This window comes from Ursus maritimus, unplaced genomic scaffold, assembly GCF_017311325.1.
Source record: "Ursus maritimus isolate PB19 unplaced genomic scaffold, ASM1731132v1 scaffold_26, whole genome shotgun sequence".
In the NCBI taxonomy this organism is placed as follows: domain Eukaryota; kingdom Metazoa; phylum Chordata; class Mammalia; order Carnivora; family Ursidae; genus Ursus; species Ursus maritimus.
In genome coordinates, this window is record NW_024425119.1 from 22,945,451 (window position 1) to 22,967,671 (window position 22,221).

At 39.9% G+C, this 22,221-nt stretch overlaps 1 protein-coding gene across 8 annotated transcripts in view; it reads right to left on the reverse strand.

Annotated features, from left to right (window-relative positions):
- BCAT1 (branched chain amino acid transaminase 1) overlaps positions 1-22,221 on the reverse strand; it is a 99,889-nt gene that overhangs the window by 39,311 nt on the left and 38,357 nt on the right. For all 8 annotated transcript variants that reach the window (XM_008693130.2, XM_040642252.1, XM_008693129.2 and 5 more), the window contains 3 exons: positions 18,778-18,978; positions 8,483-8,593; positions 5,502-5,621 (listed from right to left, as the gene is read on the reverse strand). In XM_008693130.2, coding sequence (XP_008691352.1) covers positions 5,502-5,621; positions 8,483-8,593; positions 18,778-18,978 — 432 coding nt within the window. The remainder of the gene's footprint in view (positions 1-5,501; positions 5,622-8,482; positions 8,594-18,777; positions 18,979-22,221) is intronic.

Genomic DNA, 22,221 nt, shown 5'->3' on the forward strand with positions numbered 1-22,221 from the left:
GTTCACTTCCAAATGGATTTCATTTAAATGGAAAAGCAAAACTCTAAAACAGAAGTATGACCTTGGAGTAAGGAAGAATTTTTTAAAAATATATAAAAGCCACAAAATACACAGAAAAGAAATTTAATTACATTAAAAATAAATACTTAAAAAATATATTTATTTATTTACTTTAGAAAGGCAGGGAGGGGCATATCTAACTATCTCAAATAGGATTGCAAAGGAATACATTGAAAGTGTGAACAAAACACAAGTTACAGGACCACAAATTGTTGCTATACCTAGTTTTCTTTTCTTTTCTTTTTTTTTTTTTTAAAGATTTTATTTATTTATTTGACAGAGATAGAGACAGCCAGCGAGAGAGGGAACACAAGCAGGAGGAGTGGGAGAGGAAGAAGCAGGCTCATAGTGGAGGAGCCTGATGTGGGGCTCGATCCCATAATGCCGGGATCACGCCCTGAGCCAAAGGCAGACGCTTAACCGCTGTGCCACCCAGGCGCCCCTATACCTAGTTTTCAAATCTGTACAGATTCTTTCATTTATAAAGGCTAATTGTGAAGAGAAATGACAGTAAGATTCTAGATGTATCAGCATAAATAAGGGCAGTGAATAAAGGGAATTCTTTTCATGGGAACTGTTATGAATATAGGTTACATTATATGTGTAATACAAAGATTTTACAAGGCAATAGAAGGAAAAGAAAGACATGTCTATGAAATTTACGTCCTTAAGCTCCCCATGCAGTGAACCAGAAATCAAGGAGTGGACCATTTGGCAGCAGGATTTTATAAACGCAAGCTCTCATGAAAATGTTACACTGAAAGATTTCCAGAAGTTGTGAATGGGGAAACTGTTTATGTGAAGTGACTGAAAATGTTCTGCACTGTTCGGATTGTATTCTGTGCATCTGAGGCTGGAATTAACCAAAAGCAGACTGCTTCTCTAGTAAGTGGAGCTCAATCCAGAAATTTATTTAGGGGTGCTCTGAATGTAGAAGTTAACTGAATATGAGGGATCCCTCACCTTCCACACGGGCCAAGGTCAGTCTGTCTAGGAGTGCAGCTGAAAAAGCCCAATCTGCTGGGAGTCTGCAGAACGGAGGCCTCGGCCTGAGCCCTGGTCAGAGGGACTGGGTGGGCTGACTCTAGACCATCAGACTTGACCCTTCTCCATGACATGGCTTCTCAGCCCTGCTACTACTCAGCCTCACTCCACCACCTCTCCAATCATCGCCAGTAGAATGAGAGGATGACACTGAGAAAACCTGGAAAAGGGAAAGGCTGAACGCCACGATCACACAGGGGATTTCAGAGTAAATGGTTGTGCCTATTTCACCATACATTGTGGTCAAAGCACCTGTCCGCTTACTAGAATCACTGAGGAAATAAAATGTTTGTTTGTATGTACGTTCATACAGCTGTACCTGTGTGGAGTTACTCAACAGAGTGAAGCTGGATACAGCAGATGTTAAAATCAGCAAAACCCAGCTTCTCTAGATGTAAGGTTGCTCGGTATCCAGCATTGAACGTGACAGTCGTGTAATTTTAACTTCTTGTCTGGTAAGGTGAAAATCTAGAAACTGTTCACGTAAATGTTCTTTAAATAGTAAGCTTTCAAATTTTATCTTAATTTCCAAGTGACATAGAATCAGCAGTAGTCTGAAGCACTCCAGCTTCTAGATTCTCTTTAAGTTTTTAACTACCTATAAGTAAGTATTCCCAAAGATAGTAAAGGGATGCTGAAATTCTTGTTTTAATAAGAAATCTTGCGATAACATGAATATTTTACTCTCTAAACTTTTTACGAGAGGTTTATGTATTAATGTTTAGTATTTTGTTTAATAATATGAACCTTATAGAAAAAATTTTTTTTAATTTCCACCCACTGGCAGCCTGGTATTTTTTATTGGCAAGCTCTACCCACTGGTTATATATTAGTAGCTAATTCTAAACGTTCCAGTAAAATACTATTCTGTTATTATTATAATCCTAAATCTAAAAGGATTTTAGTAATAGATCTAATTATTACCAAAGGCGGCCAGAAGACATATGAAGAATTGCACGAAAACATTCATACATAGGTACTACCTATGTAAATCAGTAAAAATGAAGGGTCAGTTAATTATAAAACGTGTAAAGAAGCAGAACGCGTTGCAAATATAATGAAATTCATACATTGGTAGTAAAGCCACTCTCTTATTACATGGCTGCTACCAAATCATCCTGGGCGCGAAAAGGAATAATTAGTATTAGACTGTTATATCATGGCCCCTGAAAGTGAAAACAACACCCTGCCCTTGGGATGAAGTTGAGCTTTCAAAGATATAAATATTTCTACCTGGTGCCAGTTTGCAATCCCAGGAGCAAAGAGAGTATTAAAGACTGCTAGACATATATTTAATTCTTTCACAAGGCTTGAGATAGTGATACTCTTGAAAGTAGTTAAGAAATCCCTGGAGAGTTTGTTTAAATGCAGAGTCTCTGGTCCTAGCTCCACAGATTTAGATTACCTGGATCTGGGCTGGAGCTCAGTGCAAATAAGTTTGTTGTAGAATACTGAATATTCTATACACACGAGGGAGTGCCATGCCCAGGAATAGAAACTGGGCACATGAGATCGAAGAGGGGATCATATCACTTAATAAATTACCCTGACATATATTTATGTGCTCATTCAAAGAAGTCAAAATTCCTCTTGGATCGACGACCCACTTAATCAGTTAATCTAACCATGAAAAGAACATGAAAGTAAAATGTGGATGTTAGCCAGCAGCAGACAAGACCAAAACATCAGATAACTGATACAGAGGTGAGCCTGCAATTATTCTGTGATGCCAGTGATGAACCCAAGTAACATAATAAGGCCAGCAAAAGTTAGCCATCCCTGATGAGAGAGCCCCAGTGAACCGGAAGCCACTGGGCCTAGCCCTCCAGCCAGCACCTCACTTATCAAACGCAGCCACCATGAAAAGACAGCGCGTGGTAATTTACCAGACTAGATTGTATGACATCTGTGTGGTGTAGTGTACAGATGTTTAAATCCATATGCTTTATTGAACATTATTTGTATTATGCTCATTTCTGAATTATAAGCGATTGTTTTCTGTCTGTACTTTAATTAGAAAAATTCTCGTTGATATAAATATACCAAATATAAATAACGTTGACTTACCAAATGATAGCAGTTATTTACTTCGATTCTTAACTTACTACTTGTAAAGCAGATTTCAAAAAATTCTTGATTCCAAAGCATAATCAAAGAGGTAAGTTGATAGAATGTAGTAGAAGAGACTACTTGGCAGGGCTTTTATCACTGAAATCCTTAAATCTGGGCAGGTATCAGAATCACCATTCTGATCTACTCCATGAGAACCTCTGGGGACTGGGGTCAATGTTTGTATTAAAAAAAAAAAAATACCCTGGTGGGGGCACCTGGGTGGCTCAGCCAGTAGTCACTTAAGCATCCGACTCTTGATTTCGGCTCAGGTCATGATCTCAGGGTTGTGAGATCGAGGCCCGAGTCAGGCCCCATGCTGGCGGTAGAGCTTGCTTAAGATTCTGTTTCTCCCTCTACCTCCGCCCCTCCCCCCATCAATCAATGAATTAATCAAACAAACCTGGGCGATTAAAATGCAAAAAGTTGAAGACCACCAATAGAGAGGATTATTGTGACAACATGCTGGACTACAAAATCAGGTTTAAAAGCTTGTCGAACTCTAGATTATAGGATTCCGGGACTCAGAAGAAAGTATGCTAGGAAATACCTTGTAGGGTCATTGACATCAATTCTTAACAAAATACCTGCAAACTGATACAAGACTTAATATGAATTATTTACTGTAACCAAATAGGATTTAGTCCAGGGATGCAAGGTTGTTTTAACACCAAAAAATGAATACAACAAATGTAATTTTAGAATAAAGGACAAAACCACATAATCATGTCGAAACACTGAGAAAAAGCATCAGCAATATCCAATATCCATTCATAACAAAAACTCTCAACAAACTCAGAATAGAAGAATCTGATCTTAGAGTGGGAAAGTACTTCAGAATAAATGCAAGACAGTGCTTCCAGAGTAGTAACAATGTTTCAACAAACTTTAAAAACTGCTTCTTCCTATCCTAAAATGTAAAAACTGAAAATATTATATAAATAAAAATATAAAATTAGAAAATAAAACTTCATTAATATTAAAATGTCAGAGACATAAGGAGCAGATAACTTTTTTAATTGCCCCAATTCTTTCTTTTTTTTTTTATTTTTTAAAGATTTTATTTATTTATTTGACAGAGATAGAGACAGCCAGCAAGAGAGGGAACACAAGCAGGGGGAGTGGGAGAGGAAGAAGCAGGCTCATAGCAGAGGAGCCTGATGTGGGGCTCGATCCCGTAATGCCGGGATCACGCCCTGAGCCGAAGGCAGACGCTTTAACCGCTGTGCCACCCAGGCGCCCCCGCCCCAATTCTTTCGAGTTTGTTAGGAAGACTGCAGTTCATGAAATTCATTACCTAGAGTCTTAGCAGTCTTTCAAAAGGCATCAAAAGGATGCTAAAGGACCATTAAGTATTTATTCTATGGCCTTATATATTTCCCTACTTCTTGCATTCAGATGGCAGAGTAGAGAACCTGGTAAGCCTGCAATTACCTAGTAGAGAGCAGAATGGCTAGACTATAGCAAGAGTGCCAGCTCATTCTCCCTGTTCCTAAAGATCTCCACATGCCACAGCCCCTTCATCTGCCACCCACACTCCATTTCTCCCCCTCCATTATTCCTCCATACCACCCGCTCTCTGTAAGACCACAGCTTCCTAGAAGAGGAAGGAGACAAGTGACAGGGTCCTTATAGGACATCTTCAACCCACACAAACAGCTTTAGCTTCTCTGGCATGTCTTTCTTTTGCAAGGGCACCAACCAGTAGACTGTGACCTAAGCAGATCTTATGGACATGATGTGTAAAGCTCTGACTCTGGCTCGCAAGTTCCTTCCTTAACTCTCGTTGTGAACTTCATTTTCAACGTTTCTGTGGGGGAAGAGGGCCTTCCACTCCCACTCCTTGGTAATCCCAGGACTTCAGGAAAATGAAAATAAAAAGCTTTACCACTTCTACCTTGGAGAACTGCTGCCAAGACAAGAGACACTACACCGAGGAATGCCTTTGAGGACATGCAGGAAAATACGAGGAAATACTGGTGAATCTTGAGTAAGAGAAGGCAAACAGCCTTGCTCACTGCTCACTCTTTGACTCATTACATTGGTAACTATGGCTGGATCACAATGGTGGAATTAAGGCGTTGCGACAGAAACCATATGGCCCACAAAGCCTGAAATATTTCCCATCTGGCCCTTTAAAGAAAATGTTTGCTGGCACCTGGTCTTGATAATCAGGAGGAAGGAGTCATTTATGTTATTGGGGGCTATTTCAAACGATATCCTAAAAGTTTTACACATGAATAAACGATGATAAGCTGCCCACCCAGAAACAGGGAGTCAGTTTGTACCTCAGTTCCGATGAATGTAGGACGGATATACAGACTAGCAGATGTTGAATAGGGGACCCATTCTTGATCCAATTTCACAAGCTGTTTAATACACTCTAAAAGCTCTTCCTTGTCAAATACCTGAAAGAATGGAAAACATAATGAAGAGTGGGATTTTCCTCCACTGTAGCAATAAGAAATGATCCTCATGAAAGCTTTAGACTGTTTAAAAAAGAAAAAAAAAAAAGTAGTAATAAGGGTGCCTGGGTGGCTCAGTCAGTTAAATATCTGCCTTCAGCTCAGGTCATGATTCCAGAGTCCTGGGGTCGAGTCCTGCATTGGGCTCCCAAGGGAGCCTGCTTCTCCCTCTCTCCCTCTCTCTCTCAAATAAATCGATCAATAAAATCTTAAAAAAAAAGTAGTAATAATAAAACCAAACAAGAATCTTTTTCTGTCATTTTTTCCTCCAAAATTGTGATGGGATGTAGAGGAGATAAAAATAGTGGATCCCTACCTCTTTCCATAGCAAATATCAACTACAGTTGGATTACACATTTAAATGCAACAAAACATTAAGACTTTTACAAAGTAAAAATTAAAAAATAGCTCTGTCACCTTAAGGTAGAAAAGAGGTTTTTTGTTTGTTTTTTAAGATTTTTTATTTGAGAGACAGCATGTGCATGAGAGTGGAGGGGAGGGACAGAAAGAAGGGAGAGAGTCCTTGAGCAGACTCTGCACTGAGAAGCAACAAATTGCGTGAAGTTATTCGTAACCCATAACTAGCCAAGAATCATAACCTGAATATGCTAAGATATTCTGAAAATGAGTAAGAAAGACACAGATGCCCCAACAGGAAAATGGACAAAGGCAAAGAGCAGTTTATTGCTAAGAAGAAAAAGCTTTTCTTATACTAGATGGGTGACAGTTTGTAAAATAAGTAGTTTCCACTCACTTAACAGGGCAAAGAAGCATACTCTCAGAGACACGTGTCATGGGTTATCCAAGGTTGAAATGAGTCAGAAACACACATCCAAGTAGAACTCATGACAGCAAGAATTGGCTACTTAAACAAGAACTTAGAACAGAAGCCACAGCACAATAATACAGAAATCAGGATTGCCAATCATATAGGACACATCACCACCCTGAGTCACCGAAGATTTAGTGGAAACAGAACTTGACTAGGAATTAAAAAGACTTGCATCCATGGGGCGCCTGGGTGGCACAGCGGTTAAGCGTCTGCCGTCGGCTCAGGGCGTGATCCCGGCGTTACGGGATCGAGCCCCACATCAGGCTCCTCTGCTATGAGCCTGCTTCTTCCTCTCCCACTCCCCCTGCTTGTGTTCCCTCTCTCGCTGGCTGTCTCTATCTCTGTCAAATAAATAAATAAAATCTTAAAAAAAAAAAAAAAAAGACTTGCTTCCAATTTCTTGCCCTGTGCCTTTATTCTGTGACTCTAGGCAGGTCATTTACGCTCTGAGTTTTCTTCTAGGAACAAAGATGCTACTAACATGTACAGCACTTTTTTTTTTTTTAACCACATTCCTTCTTGAGGTTTACCGTTAGTATTAAACAGAGAAGGAATGTAAAACTACACAACACAGTTTATGGCAGAGCTGAGGTCCAACAGATGTTACTTCCCTTTCCTTCTGTCCCCACTTTAAAGTTATTTCCTGGTAATTTGTCTGTAATGGCACAAGAGTGAAACCATCCTAAAGAACTTACCTTCACTTTTCTTCTGGCACTATATCATGGCCTCTGAAGGAGGTGGGGGGGGGGGGGAAGAGTTACAAAAATAGGGAGGAGAAGAAGAGCCTGGCTAAAAAGGAGTAGTTACTTGGGCTTCTTCACAGCACAGCTTGGGCTAGGCTCCTGGAAGTTAGGTACACAGAATTTGCAAAAGAAGAAAAAGACTCCTTCAGTTCACAAAGGCAGCCTGGTTACATCTCAGGGAAGGGAAGTAATCTAAGACACCTCCTATCTAGCCGTGAGTCTTAGGATCTAAATCCAACCCACCATATAATGAGTTCTGCTCTTGAACAATGTTATAGACAGTCACCAAGGGCCATGACAAACCATTTTGATATCAGTTTCTTAAAAAAAATAAAGCTTGGGGTAAAATATCAAAATAATTAAATCACCACAAACTTGCCTGTGTCCCAAGCAATTAGGCAAAATACTCCCAAAATATCTGTGTGGTACACCTTATTTTCCATTTCACATATTATAATTTCATAGCGTCTTCAAATTTTATTTATTTTAAGGAGGGCACGTATTGCATGGTGCACTGGGTGTTATACGCAACTAACGAATCATCGAACTTTACATCAAAAACCAGGGATGTACTGTATGGTGACTAACATAATATAATTAAAAAACACTTAAAAAATCAAATTTTATTTATTTGTTTGAGGTATATTTTTCTTCCTTATCCTATAATCTCCTATATACACGTTAACCTCCCCAGACATTCATGAAGAAGCAGAATGTGGAATTGCTAATTAGTATTGATTATTTTCTTGTATTTTTACCTCACTGATTACAAAGTAGATCAGAAGTAACTAAAGTGTTCTTACGGTTTCTACTGAATATTGATCTAACTACGGTTGAACCTTGAACAACACGGGTGTGAACTGCATAAGTCTATTTGCATGTGGATTTTTTTTTTTATATAGTACGTACTGTAAACGTATTTTCTCTTCCTTGTGTTTTCCTTAATAACACTTCCTTTTCTCTAGCTTACTTTGTTATAAGAATCAAGTCTGTAATACATATAACATACAAAATGTGTTAATCAACTGTTTATGTTTCGGTAAGGCTTCCAGTCAACAGTAGGCTCTTGGTTAATTTTTCGGGGGATTTTCAACTGCCTGGGGGTCAGCACTCTCAACCCCTGCATTGTTCAAGGGTCAACTGGAATCAGAAATGATTTGTTTTGTGGTACATTCACAGTGACCCATCACATCAAGAGAAACACAAAAGAAACTCCTAAATTTACGTACCGGCAAAGTGGCCCTCACAGCAGACTGATGCATTCTATCCATGTTGAGGTTTGGCCGAAACAGTCGAATTTTATTATCTACTCCTCGAAATGCCTTCAATCCTTCAAATAACTAAAGAAAAGAGAAATAAATCTTAGGGGATAAGTAAATGAAAACAATCTCTGTGTTTAAAAGACTGACTTTTCTATGGGCGCTCATCTTCTTCATCATGTCAAGCTGTTGACAAAGACCAAAGATCTCCAAATCTAGACAAGTAGATAGTAGACAACAATAGGCAGGCTGGTTATTATAGCTGGGCTAAAAAGAAATTCTTTCAGTACCAGAATCTGATAGGAATTCAAAGTTATCCTTTCCTTAGCAGGAGCCATACCACCAAATAACACGTCCATGGAGGTGGGAAGAACACATCTCCAATCACGCAACGTGGGCTAACTGCCCAGGCAATGAAAATGGATGGAAAGAACCCACCCCTGTGGCCCTAAACACGCATGCATCCTTTCAGTTAATCTGGCTCACTCAAACTCTGAATATTAGATAATTTAGATGGGAACCAGGGCTGGGTTAGTCCCCCAAATCATAGAAGCCAAGCAGCTCAAGACCATCCTATGGTAGGGCCATGCCACTGTTCTCAAAATGCCATGCCAGACAAACCACTGGGCAGGGATGTTAAAAGACCCTGAAGTAGCTACATGCTGATAAACACAGAGAAAAGAGAAAAATCAATTTTAGTGGGAAATTTTAACACTGGTTCTCTAAATAACTGACAGAACAAACAGGCTGAAACTCAGTAAAGATATGGAAGATTTGAACAACAGGAACAACAAACTAACCCAGTGGACAGAGAGAACCCTGCACACACCACCTGCAGAAAGTATGCCCTTTTCACACATTTTCCAACCAGAAATCAGTAACAGAAACAGGACGACAAAATGACAACATTTTGGAAAGGAAGAAATTCATCACTAAGTAAAGTATAAGTCAAAGAAGAAAAATAATGGAATTTAGAAAATCTGTGGAACTGAATGATAGTTGGGCCCTTAGAAGCTTGTAGCCTTAAAGCTTGGCTCACATGAGAAAAGAAATCTAATCATGTAGCACAATTTCAGAGCATTACATTAGATTTAAGTGCAAATATGGAACTTATTAAATGGAACAGGAATAAAGCTTCAGTTAAAAGAGAAGGTTGTCAGATTGGACTCAGTTGAGAACATCTGAAACACACCTGAAACAAAAAGACACAGAAAGCAAAATATCATACAAATTCCTTCCAAAGTAAAGGTGGTGAGGTTACATTATTAGTAAATACAAAATTAAATTTTAATTTTAAGAAAATTAATAGATTTTAATTAGTAAATACAAAACAAAATTAGTAAATACAAAATAAATTTTTAATTTAAATTTAACTGGAGATTAAAGAAAGTCACTTCATAGGGTTCCATTTACTTCATTTACTTCACTTTAATTTTAAAATTGTATGCACCTGATGTTGGTTCAAATATATGTAAAAATTATGATAATCTCATTAAGCAACACAGATGCAAAAATACAAAAGGATAACACAGCATGACAAAATTGCATCTATCTCAGGAACAGAGGTTGATTTAACATTAGAAAAATCAATTACCAAGATTCATTATATTAACAGCTTAGGTGAAAGAAACCTACATGATCATCTCATTAGATATAGTAAATGCAACAGATAAAACTGAACGTTCATTTGAAAGATTTTTTTTTTAAGTTTCCCAGATAACTAAGAAGGAAACTTTGGTAAGTGATAAAGAATATCTACAATGACCTTGCAGCAAACATTATACTTAATGATAAAATTTAAAGCTTTCCTTTTCAGAGTGGGAACATCACAAATTGCCTGCTATGACTACTTTAATTCAATACTATACAAGTGTAATAAGGCAAATATATCAAATATATAATCAAATAAAAAGCAATAGGTTGAAAAAAAAATAAAACTGTCATAGATCATGAAACATAGATAAGATTAAATATATAGAAAATATGTAGAAAATCCAGGAAAACCAATATCCTCTTTTGAAATCATTTGGTTAGGCAAAGTAACCAAATGCAAAATTATATTCCTACGTAATAGTAACAGAAAGCAAAAACACTATTTACGATAGAATTAAGAGAGGAATATTTGGGGGCAGGGAGGGCCTAAGAGAAGAGAAGACCCATAAGGACAATATAAAACTTTATCAAGTCATTAGAGACCTAACCGAATGCAGAAAGCAAGTGCACACTCATGGATCCAAAGACGCAACATCATAAAGATGCTGACTCTCCCAAATCGATTTATATGTTCAATGTAACCCAAATGAAAATCATGTCAGGGCAATTTATTTTCTTTTAACAAACTAAATTACAAAAGTTGATTGACTTGATAAACTGAGTTTAAGAGTTATATGGAAAAGCACATGGCTGAGAACATGCAAAGCACTCTCGAAAGAAATAGGACTTGTCCTAGGCAGACACCAAGACTCAACGATTTGGAAATTAACACAGTATGGCGTTTGTGCAGATAGACAAGTAAACAACGGAACAGAATAGAGATCCAGATAGATAATGCGATGGAAAATGGAGATCAGGAAGCAGACCCATACAAATGTGGTAGAGGTGGCATGGCATATTTCCCTTTATTTGAGGGAAANNGCGCACATATATGTGGGGGCAGGAGGAGAGCGAGAGGGAGACAGAATCCCAAGCGGACTATGCACTAGGTGCAGAGCCTGATGTCGGCCTTGATCTCATGACCTTGAGATCACCCACCTGAGCCAAAACCAAGAGTCGGTCACTTAACTGTCTATACTGCGCCCCAAAGAACAGTTCTTTTAAATGGTGCTGGGCAACAGGGTATCCGCTGGGAGAAAAATACAAATCAGACCCCTATTTCATACAAAAATCATCTTCTAGGATTAAAGACTTCCATGTGAAAGACAAAATCAATAATACAGAAAGACGCCTTTATAATCTCAGGGTAGGAAAAGAATCTTTAAACAAGACCCAAAACTACCAAATATAAGGCAAAGATTGATAAATTCAACTTAAAATTTAAATGCATTTCTTGTCATCAAAAAATTAGACTAAAAGAACAGAGTATAAAAGAAGATACTTAAAATACTCAAAATATATAAAGCACTTCTACAAACCAAAAGACAACACAATAGAAAAATGAGCAAAAGATCTGAAAAGGCACTTTAAGTAAGATATTCAATTGCCCAATAGACATATGAAACGGTGTTCAACCTCTTAGAGTGGAAATTAATATCACAGTAATGAGATGCCATTACACTCAAGCAGCTAAAATTTTAAAATCTGACTATATTAGGAGTTGGCCAGGTTTTGGAATAGAAATGTTCATTCATGGCTGGTGGGTGTAAAAATTGGTAAAACCACTCCAGAAAATCGTTTCCCTTTTCTTGTAAAATTAAAGATACATCCGATGACTAGCAGCACTATTCCTCGGGAAATCCTTACACACTACTTCTCAAATCTTCTGCATTGGGATGTCTTTAGACTTTTGAAAATTATCGCTTCCCAGCCTTTTGGCTAAGATCAAGTGTAAACTTTTAAAAATTATGAAGGCTCCCAAAAGCTTTTATATATGCAGTTATTCTATCAATAATTACCATAGTAGAAATTAGAAGTGTGCCATTTAAATTTATTTAACAACAATAAACCATGACACGTGTTAACATATTTTAATGAAGACTATTTTCCAAAAGCCTTATCTTAACGTGTGGCAATTTTTCATTACTTTGAATCTTTCATGAGTGGCTTCATGAAAGACAACTGGATTCTTTTTTTTTTTTTAAGATTTTATTTATTTATTCGACAGAGATAGAGACAGCCAGCGAGAGAGGGAACACAAGCAGGGGGAGTGGGAGAGGAAGAAGCAGGCTCCCAGCAGAGGAGCCTGATGTGGGGCTCGATCCCCTAACGCCGGGATCACGCCCTGAGCTGAAGGCAGACGCTTAACTGCTGTGCCACCCAGGCGCCCCAGACAACTGGATTCTTATACCTGCTTTTGCTCTTGTGGTGTGCTGTTTTGGTTGAAGTACACAAAGAAAACCCCAACCTCACACAGATACGCAGCTGAGAAATGGAGAAGTATTTTTTGATAGCCTTTTCAAATACCTGTGGTTATTCTTCTCTGATACCACTTTAAAAGTTGACTAATGGTAGTTCCTTGAAGGTGAGCTGCAATGCGGAATTTGAAGCCCTATCAATGAAGTTTTCATATTCTTGTTAATTTATTAAAATCCAACAGTGTAGCAGAGTTCAACTAAAGAAGCAGAACAGGGGATAGCTATATTATTACCAGATTTATTATAAGAAATTGGCCATTGCAATTGTGGTGGCTGGCTAAGCAAGGCCAAAACCTGTAAGACAGGCCATCGGGGAGAGAAGACGGCAAGCAGGCTGGGATGCCCAGGCATGAAGAGCAGCTCTCCCACCAGTGGTGATCAGGAAGGGAGAGACAAAGGAAAAGCAAGCTAGGTCTAGCTATGTGTGGAGTCTCTTAGCTCACAGAAGTCCTGAGGTCGGGCTCACCCAGAATAAGTTCCCCTTTGATTAACTTGAAGTCAGCTCATTAGGGACTTCAATCACATCTACAAAATTCCTTCACACAGCACCTAGATGGGTGTGGACTGAATACCTAGAAGAAGGTTATGTGTATGCAATAGAGTGGTCATGCCTCCCTCCGTCCTCCATCATTCACAAGAGAATATCTTGTCGGTATTCTAACTAGAAGGAGACTGAAAATCAAATCCTGGGACTGCAGTTCAGACTAGCCAAACTGACACATCAAAAGCCATCACAGTCTGTCTGGCATTTTGAATGGATCTTAACTCATGCATAAATTTGTAATGTCATGCAATGGTTATGTGGAAAATGTTGGTTCAACTTCTGCAGATCTTCCAAAGGTTAACACCTTTTTCATACAATGTATTTTAAAAAATCTGTTAATAGTACCATTAACATCATCAAAAAAACTCTTAAATAGTGGAAAGCTTGTGGCAGTGGATACAAATTTTCCAAAATCCTAATTTTGACTTGAACGCTGAATTTTATCATTGGCAACAAATATAGTCCATTGTTTTGCACAGAGTCACTTGGTTCATTTTCAAGAAAACACCTGCAAAATGCCCAAGTCTGAATAACTATACTTCATTCTTTGAAAAAAACAGCCGGTTCAGCTCACAACACACACACACACAAATCACACAATTACTATTCCTTGAGACTACCGTAGTAGTATTTAAGGATGCAGAAGTGCTTTAGGCAAAGTTGCTATTTCATCACATAGATTAAAATGACATTTACTTGAGTCAAAATTTAATATTAAATTAATTACTGCCGCTTTACCAAGAACGTTCTTCAGTAAAGCTGATGTTCTTTATACTTGAACACTTGGCGGTATAGACTATAATGGCTAAAGGGAAGCTGGTGTCAGAGTCTTACTGCAGATGTCAACACAGTGAAAAAGAAACACACGGTCATGGTATTAATGTGAAGCATTTTAACCTTGGCGACCTCTTGAAAGGGGGCCTAAGGGCCTGTGAACCACACTTCGAGAACTGCTTAAAGAAACTTATAAACAAGTATGCCAGCATACTATGTACAGGAATGTTCACAGAAAAACACCGCCCAAATGTCCACCAACAGGAGACTGAATATATTCACATAACGGCATACTGTTGTCACAGAGTACATGAATGTGGTCCCTACCACTCTGGAACCCAGGCAACCGGGGCCTCTGCCCTGAGCCCCACCCTTTGGAGAGCCTCTCACCTCTGCCTTCCTCCAGCTGTGACCTTTCCTTGGGGCAAGCAGTCATCTGGACTCTAAGTTCCCTTTTCAGACCAGGCTCCAAGTACCCACTTCCCTAGAATGCCCTGCCCAAATGGCCCCGATCCATTTTCAGAGCCTGAATGACTCTCCATAGTTTCGTCCTACTGAAAAGAGGTAGCACCACTGGTGTGCCCATGCCTGAGACCAACAGATGGCCATGGGTTATCTGTTTACACATGGTGCAGGTATCTACACATGTGTGTGAGGCTCCTCGTGGCACAGGATGGAGCCAGGAAAGGAAGAGATACAGTGGATGAACCACTGGGTCTCTGTTTGCACTTCTGTCCCGGGCCCCACAGATGTTCGCGTTGGTCCAGGATGAACAGATTTTACCTCAAACAACAGATTGACCTCAAACAACAGGCGGTGCAAAGCACTCATTTGTAAGTATTCATTAAATAATAGTACACATGTTACACATTTTTTGTCAAATTCCATTTTGACTATTTCAACCTGGAAATGAATTATTATCAAGTTTCATATTTTATCCAAGTTCCCTACTCATGGTTCATACTTCACTATTTGAAGTCTTCACATAGGTATCTATTTAAAAAATATTTTCATGGGGGGGCGCCTGGGTGGCACAGCGGTTAAGCGTCTGCCTTCGGCTCAGGGCGTGATCCCGGCATTCTGGGATCGAGCCCCACATCAGGCTCCTCTGCTGGGAGCCTGCTTCTTCCTCTCCCACTCCCCCTGCTTGTGTTCCCTCTCTCGCTGGCTGTCTCTATCTCTGTCAAATAAATAAATAAAATCTTAAAAAAAAAAATATTTTCATGGGGTGCCTGGGTGGCTCAGTCAGTTAAGCAGCTGCCTTCAGCTCAGGTCATGATCCCAGGGTCTTGGATCGAGCCCCACATCGGGCTCCCTGCTCAGTGGGGAGTCTGCTGCACCCTCTCCCACTGCCTGCTGCTCCCCCTGCTTGTGCTCTATCAAATAAATAAATATAATCTTTAAAAAATAAAAATAAGCAAAGAATACTTCCATAATTAATTAAAAAAACACACGCAGTTGCAGATCTCAAAATAAAATGCGTTCTAAAATCAATAGGGCTGATGACTGGAAAACGATATTTAAGAAGATTGCTCATATACTCACTTTGAAGTTAAAAAAATACAATTACAACTATTATTGAACTGGAAAGTCAGGCTGGTGTCCAAAAATGAAGTGTCCATACGTGGGTTGGTATAAGAGAAACAGTCATACCTGTGAAAAATCCTGGAACACAAATGTTTCAAACATATTTGGGAAGAAAATTTTTGTAATAAAGAATCTGCCTGTTAGTGGGGATTAAAAGATTAAAAATATATATATTGAGGGCAAGATCACGTCAGTTTGCTTGTCATCCTTTCCTAAGCACACTGCACAGCCCCAGGGAACCAAGCAGGCACTCGACATCCACCGCACCAGTAAGTAAAAAGGAAATCGAATGAATATGCCTCAGAAAATTCCAGGATCCAGCTTCTCTGCACAAGACAATCACCCTTCCTAAATCCCCATGACAATGTCCTAGCATTTTGCCTGCTAAATGAGCCCAATCTGAAAAAGCGAACTAAATGCATTCCTCTACTTCCCCATTTATCACTGATATGTATCACAGACTGTATTTCCAAAAACAGCCACACAATATTTTCAGTCCTACATGCTCTTCTGGAAACTTGACATTCCTCATCAAGAAAGGTGTAGCTCCTTTTTTTTGAACTGCAGCAGCCCTTTGTCACGGCCATGAAAACAGTTACGACAGAAGTCATGCTGTGTGATTTGGGGGTTAGGACAGAAAAAGAACTAGAGCTTCCATCTGGGCTCAGTGTCGTGAGACACACAGCTCAGAGCCCGAGGCACCATGTACCAAGTCTGACTACTCTGAAGCCACCATACTTGAGAGACCACTTGGAGAAAGAGGGAAGCTGGCAGAGCCTAGCTTTTTACCCTCACCCTTTTAAGTCTCCCCACCCAGGCACCAGACAGGAGTCAGGAAGGCTTTGAGCTGACTCCAACCCCAGTCACCACCTGACAGAAACTGCATGAGAGACCCCAAGCCTGAACCACTTACGCCATCATGGTCAACCCCAGAATCGTGGAAGATAAAAATAAAACGATGGTTGTTGTTTTAAGCCATTAATCTGTTACACTGCAATTGACAACTGATGTAATATACAATCCACTTCATGCTAAACACTTCTTGTATCTATATTGTAAATGGAACAGTAATAATACAGAAAAGTTTTCCTTTTTTTCTTTTTTTAAAGATTTTATTTATCTTATAGAGAGATAGAGAGCACAAGCAGGCAGAGTGGCAGACAGAGGCAGAGGGAGCAGCAGGCTCCTTGCTGAGCAGGGAGCCGAACGCGGGGCTTGATCCCAGGACCCTAGGATCATGGTCTAAGCCGAAGGCAGATACTTAACCAACTGAGCTACCCAGGTGCCCCAATATAGAAAAATTTTCAATTTTACTTAAGAAAGGATAGTAATTTAAAAAATCTTTAAACTACCCTGGTCACAAAAATCTAAACTGGCAAAACAAAGCAAACTAGCCTCCTAACTCCTCTAATTAGATTTCCAACAAGTTTTCAAAAGCCAGTGGCCATCAAAACTGTTTTCAGCTTTCAAGTCACATTAATCCTTTCTCAAGTACTTCCCATAGGCCACCAGTTCTCAAAGTGTGGTCCCTGGAGCAGCGGCATTACCATGGCCTGGGAATTTGGTGGAAATCAGAAACTCTGAGGGTAGGACATGTGCTAAGCTTGAGACCACTGCTCTAAGGTTTGCCATATTCCTTCTTTCAAATTTTTAGGCACTTCCTTTATTTCATTTGCTCTTTATTATACCCTATGACACAGGCAAGGGCGGCTACCACTCCTCTTTTATAGTTGAAGAAACGGAGGCTTGGAGCAAATAATCAGAACTCATCCAAGTGGATACAGTGAAGACACAAAGCTGGGATGGAAACTGAAGACTCCACAGCCAAGTGAGTACATGTGGGCATTGCACAGGTGTCCAAATTATTCAAATTTATAATTTTGAACATGTGAATTGGACAGGGCTCTTTGTAATTTTAGTGTATATGTTTAGGAGTGATGTCACAGGGAGTAGGAACTCAGCATTTGAACCCTGTCTCCTCCCTTAATACTGTGTAATCTTGGGGTGCCTGGGTGGCTCAGTCAGTTAAACGTCTGCTTTCAGCTCAGGTCACGATCCCGGGGTCCTGGGATCGATCCCCATGTCAGGCTCTCTGCTCAGCGGGGAGCTGCTTCTCCCTCTGCCTGCTGCTGCCCCTGCTTTTGCTCTTGCTCTCGCTTACGCTATCTCAAATAAATAAAAATCTAAAAAAAAAAAAAAAATACTGTGTCATCTTGGCTGAGAAACTTCTCTTTTCTGAACCTGCTTCTACAAAAGATAATGCCACTTTAAGGGTTAACAATAACAGCGAACAACTGGGCTCTCATTATGCACCAGGCATGGCTGTATATGCTTACACAAATTACCTTACCTTATCCTTATAACAGCTCTATGAAAGAAGGACTACCACTACCTCATTTTATAGGTAAAGAAATTGGAAGCACAAAGAGATTTTAAATAAGCTTCCCAAGTCATAGAGCTCCCCATGGAGCAACAGAGGACGAACCTGAGCCAGGAAGTCTGCCTACAGAACCTGAATGCTTAACTATGTGTTCTCACTTAAGATATTAAATGAGGTGACCCATATAAGGTGCAGAGCACACTGCCGGAGTTTAATAAACACAAGGAATTTTATCATTATTGTTATGAATACCTACTACTTTTACTCCCTCAACAGGTAGGCTCCTGCTTATGTCCAGTACCCCAATATTCTGGGAAAGATACCCAACACATGACAAATGAGTAAAATAAAATGCGGGTCAAGGGAATGAGGAGTGTATTGTGGCTCTCGGTGTGTATCCTGACGAGGACTAGAGAAAGCATTCTCGACATATTTAATACTTTATGCTTATAATTATTCCACTCATGCCTGAAGGATGACATTTAATTACACGTCTCTGAACACATATACCTACACGTTAATGCTGGTCATAAAAACATGCAGTAAACACTAAAATCTAACTGTAATACTGTACTCAGTGACACCTTCTCAGTCGTTAGAAAATCTGAGAAGTGACTCAGTAAAATATTAACAGTCCTGGATTTTCGATTGCATATTTTCTCATCCACTGTCCTTGCATTTGCTGCAAATGATTTTTTTATTGACATTATGGAAAGTTCAAGATTATCTGAAAGATTAGTTCTTAAGACTTACCTTCAATCCAACTGTCTATGGGAAAAGTGTTAAAGAAACTTATAACTTCGAGTCAATGTGATAAAGCCCATACCGCCCAAAAGCTATTTTAGCGGGAAGAGCTACTACCCACAGTGAGGATCTAGGACGTCACCATCATTGATTCCCATGTACTTACTTCCACGGCGTAGTGGAAAGCTGATGAGCCAGGGTGCAATGACAGGTTTTGAAGAGGCCTGATACGCGGTTTCTCCCATCCAAACTCTGAGGACCACTCTACCGTCAACATGTGATCCGTGAAAACAGTTCCGAAAACCAGAGTACTTGGGTCTGGCTTTTCCTTTAAAATGGTGGCTGGTGTGATTATTAGATCTTTCGCCTGGGGAAGAAAAAACGGCACCATGAAGGAAAAGTTACTGAACATCCACTGGCTGGACGATGCAGCGGGTGAAAAGACAAAATTTAGGTCACTGGCCAAGAAAAAGTGAAATCATTTGACTTTTAAATGCTGGCAACTAACTCAGAAATTTAACAACACTATGTGAGCCAAACAAATCATGTTGGCATTCGGAATCTGGCTTGGTGTTTGAAATCTCTGCACTAATAAAGACTAGAACAAAATTCAGTGATATTTAGAAACAGGGACAAAATAGCAGAAGGGGTAAAACGGCGGAAAAAGGAGCCTTCGCCCTCACCACAGGACTCCTACTGAGCACTCAGGAACGAGGCAAGGAGGGTCTTCTAGAGCAATGACAGCAACACTCATAAGGATTTGTTAAACTAAAATTAAAGTCATTAAGAACTGAATCTCTTGTGATGGCTGTACTCTAGCTCCCTCAAAGAATTCTTGGCACAAGCCTTCAAAACCCCCTGGGTGCGTTATAGAAGAAAGGAGCAGAATGAAACAAATGTTTTCCTCTTTGAAAACAGAGAAGTCGAGAATGAACACCAAGATATAAATCCTCTATTCTGTGTTGAGGAAACAGTGAACAAAGGACCCCTTATTGAAAGAAAGATAAATAAGAGTAATAGGAAACAACTTCACACAGCAGCATTTCACCAACTCCCCACAAAGCCAGCTTGCCCATTACAAATGGCCAAACGCATACACAGCCGAATCGCAGTACCGTCACTAACTTCACAACAGCTGTAGACTGCCCACAAAACCACGGGGGAAGGAGCCTTCTGATCAGTTAAAAGACAGTATTAACCAGGGACAGGTTCGACTTGTTAACAGGTAGTAAGGAAGGTCAAACTCCACAAAAGTACTCATTACCCCCCAAAATCAAGTACAGGAGTTCTCTTTAGATCATCAGCTCTTATCCTTACATTTAAAATGATCCAGGGGCACCTGGGTGGCTCAGTCGGTTAATCATCTGACTCTTGATTTCAGCTCCGGTCCTGATCTCGGGGTCATGAGATCGAGCGCCGTGTCAGCTCCGCGCCGGGCATGGAGCCTGCTTAAGATTCTCTCTCCCTTTTCCTCTGCCCCTCCCCACCTCGAGCACACACTCTTAAAAAATCAATTGCTTCTGATTAATTCACTGCCTTATACACACCTTAGTCATCTGCTATATTATGAATGACAATCAGTTTTATTTTTAGAATAATATTCAGCTGAATGTATTCTAAAACAACAAGAAAGCTCACATTACAGGGAAGCCTGAGGCACTAAAGACAACATATTACTGTAATTTTCAGGTTTAGTAATGCTACTTTGGAATATGCCAATAAAATGCCAAATTTGGGGGCAAATGGACTTTCTTCTACCACTACTTAATCCAAGTAAGTAGATTAAGTTAAAAACCTTTACTCAGTGCAAAAAAATAATTTAAAGGGATACACTCCAGCTCAATTATTTTGTTCCATGAATCCCATTTCTCTCCCTTTATCCTCTAGATCTCAAACCCCAAGGAGGATGTGGGCAAATTTCACCTGCAGGCTAAATGCAGCCTTCTGACCTGTTTTGTAAATAAAAGTTTTACTGGCACACAGTCACACTGTTCTTTTAGCTTTAATGATGGCACAGTCCACTAATAATGACAGAACCCTTCCTGCCCTCAAGCCTAAACTATTTACTATCTGACCCATTAAAAAGTTTGCCAGTCCCTCTAGACTGTTTAGACAAGAACGAGGTAGATATTCCAGTTAAACCTCCTAGCACAGTGCCTCACACACAATACATTTTAAATACTGAAAATAACATTCGGCTAATTTCAGATGTTCTCCCTGATGGATGACAGACCCATCCGCAGAAGATGGCCAGGATTTAAAGTGAGTAAAATTCTAACAAACTTTTCATTACATGAATGGTTTCACAGTGTTCTTGCCCAATGAAGCACTTGGGACTCTGCTTTAGTTAGCTTTTTTCAATGGCTTTTCTTAGTCCTGGGCTAAGAAAAACCTGTAATCCTATCAATATAGTAACAAACAATGCAAATTTTTACCTACTAAAACTACTAATAAAAGTTTCTCAGTAGCAGGGGAGGGTAGTAAGACCCCAAACAGAAAGATGAGAGTAGGTAAAAATGGAGAAGTGAGAGTGTGAGCATTTTTTCTACATGCCGAATAGGGGGTATATCTTCAATATCGCAAAGGCAACAGACCTTAGCCTTTCCCCCCAACGACAGAACCAACACTTTGCATGGTTCTTCAAAAGTGAAATAAAAATCACCTTCCCCATTATTTGTATCATTAGCAAACCAATGCTCCCATGAGCTAATCAACAAGAAATCAACCTCACATGATCCTTATACCTTTCAGGATTTCTAAGCTCCCCAATCAATAACCACCTGCCGTGAAACCAACAGGCTATGGATACTTTATATCAATAACAACCTACATATATATTTAAAAACGAGACTATGGCCTCATATCAAACAACTGTAGGATAATTTTTTTTCCTTCCCTTGTTCTTTCTTCCTTAACTGCTTTATTATTCTTCGCATTCTGCCTTTTTATTCACTCAGTGAACACTGACTGGACCAACACAATGGCCCAGGCACTGCAGAAAGCAAGCACAAGACAAGAGACACAAAGACGTCTTCTGGCCCAGCCCCTCCTTCTCAGGCAAGCTCACGGTCAGCCGAGGACAGGAAGCAGCCACTGCGAGCAAGTATTACTCAGTCAACCTCGATCTGTTGAGCTACTGTGTACCTATTGCTATAGGCCCAAAAGAATCTCAGGGAATAAAACAAGTCCTGTTCTCTTAGTGCAGAGACAACGGTACAAAGAAATAAGTGGATAAAGAGAGGTCGGGAGGTGATTAGTTCTATGAAGAAAATGAAAGCTGCTTAAAAGGATGGCGTGGGGAAGAAAAAGCTTATTTTTCGTGGGAATGCCCTCCCTGATGAGGTGTCCCTCCAGCAGTCTTGAATGAAGGAAGATGGCAGTCCATGTAGCTATCTAGAGGCAAAGTATTTGAGGCAGAGGAAGCAAGGGCCCAGTGCCTGAGATGGGAATAGACTTGGCATGTTCAAGGAACTGGAAAGGCTCAGTGTGGCAGGAATTCAGGAAACATGGGGGAAACGGAATGGCATAAGAGGTCACAGAGGCACTGTGGCTGCTGGACAGGGGAAAGAGATGGACCAAGAGAACGAGTAACTTCACACTACACTGACCA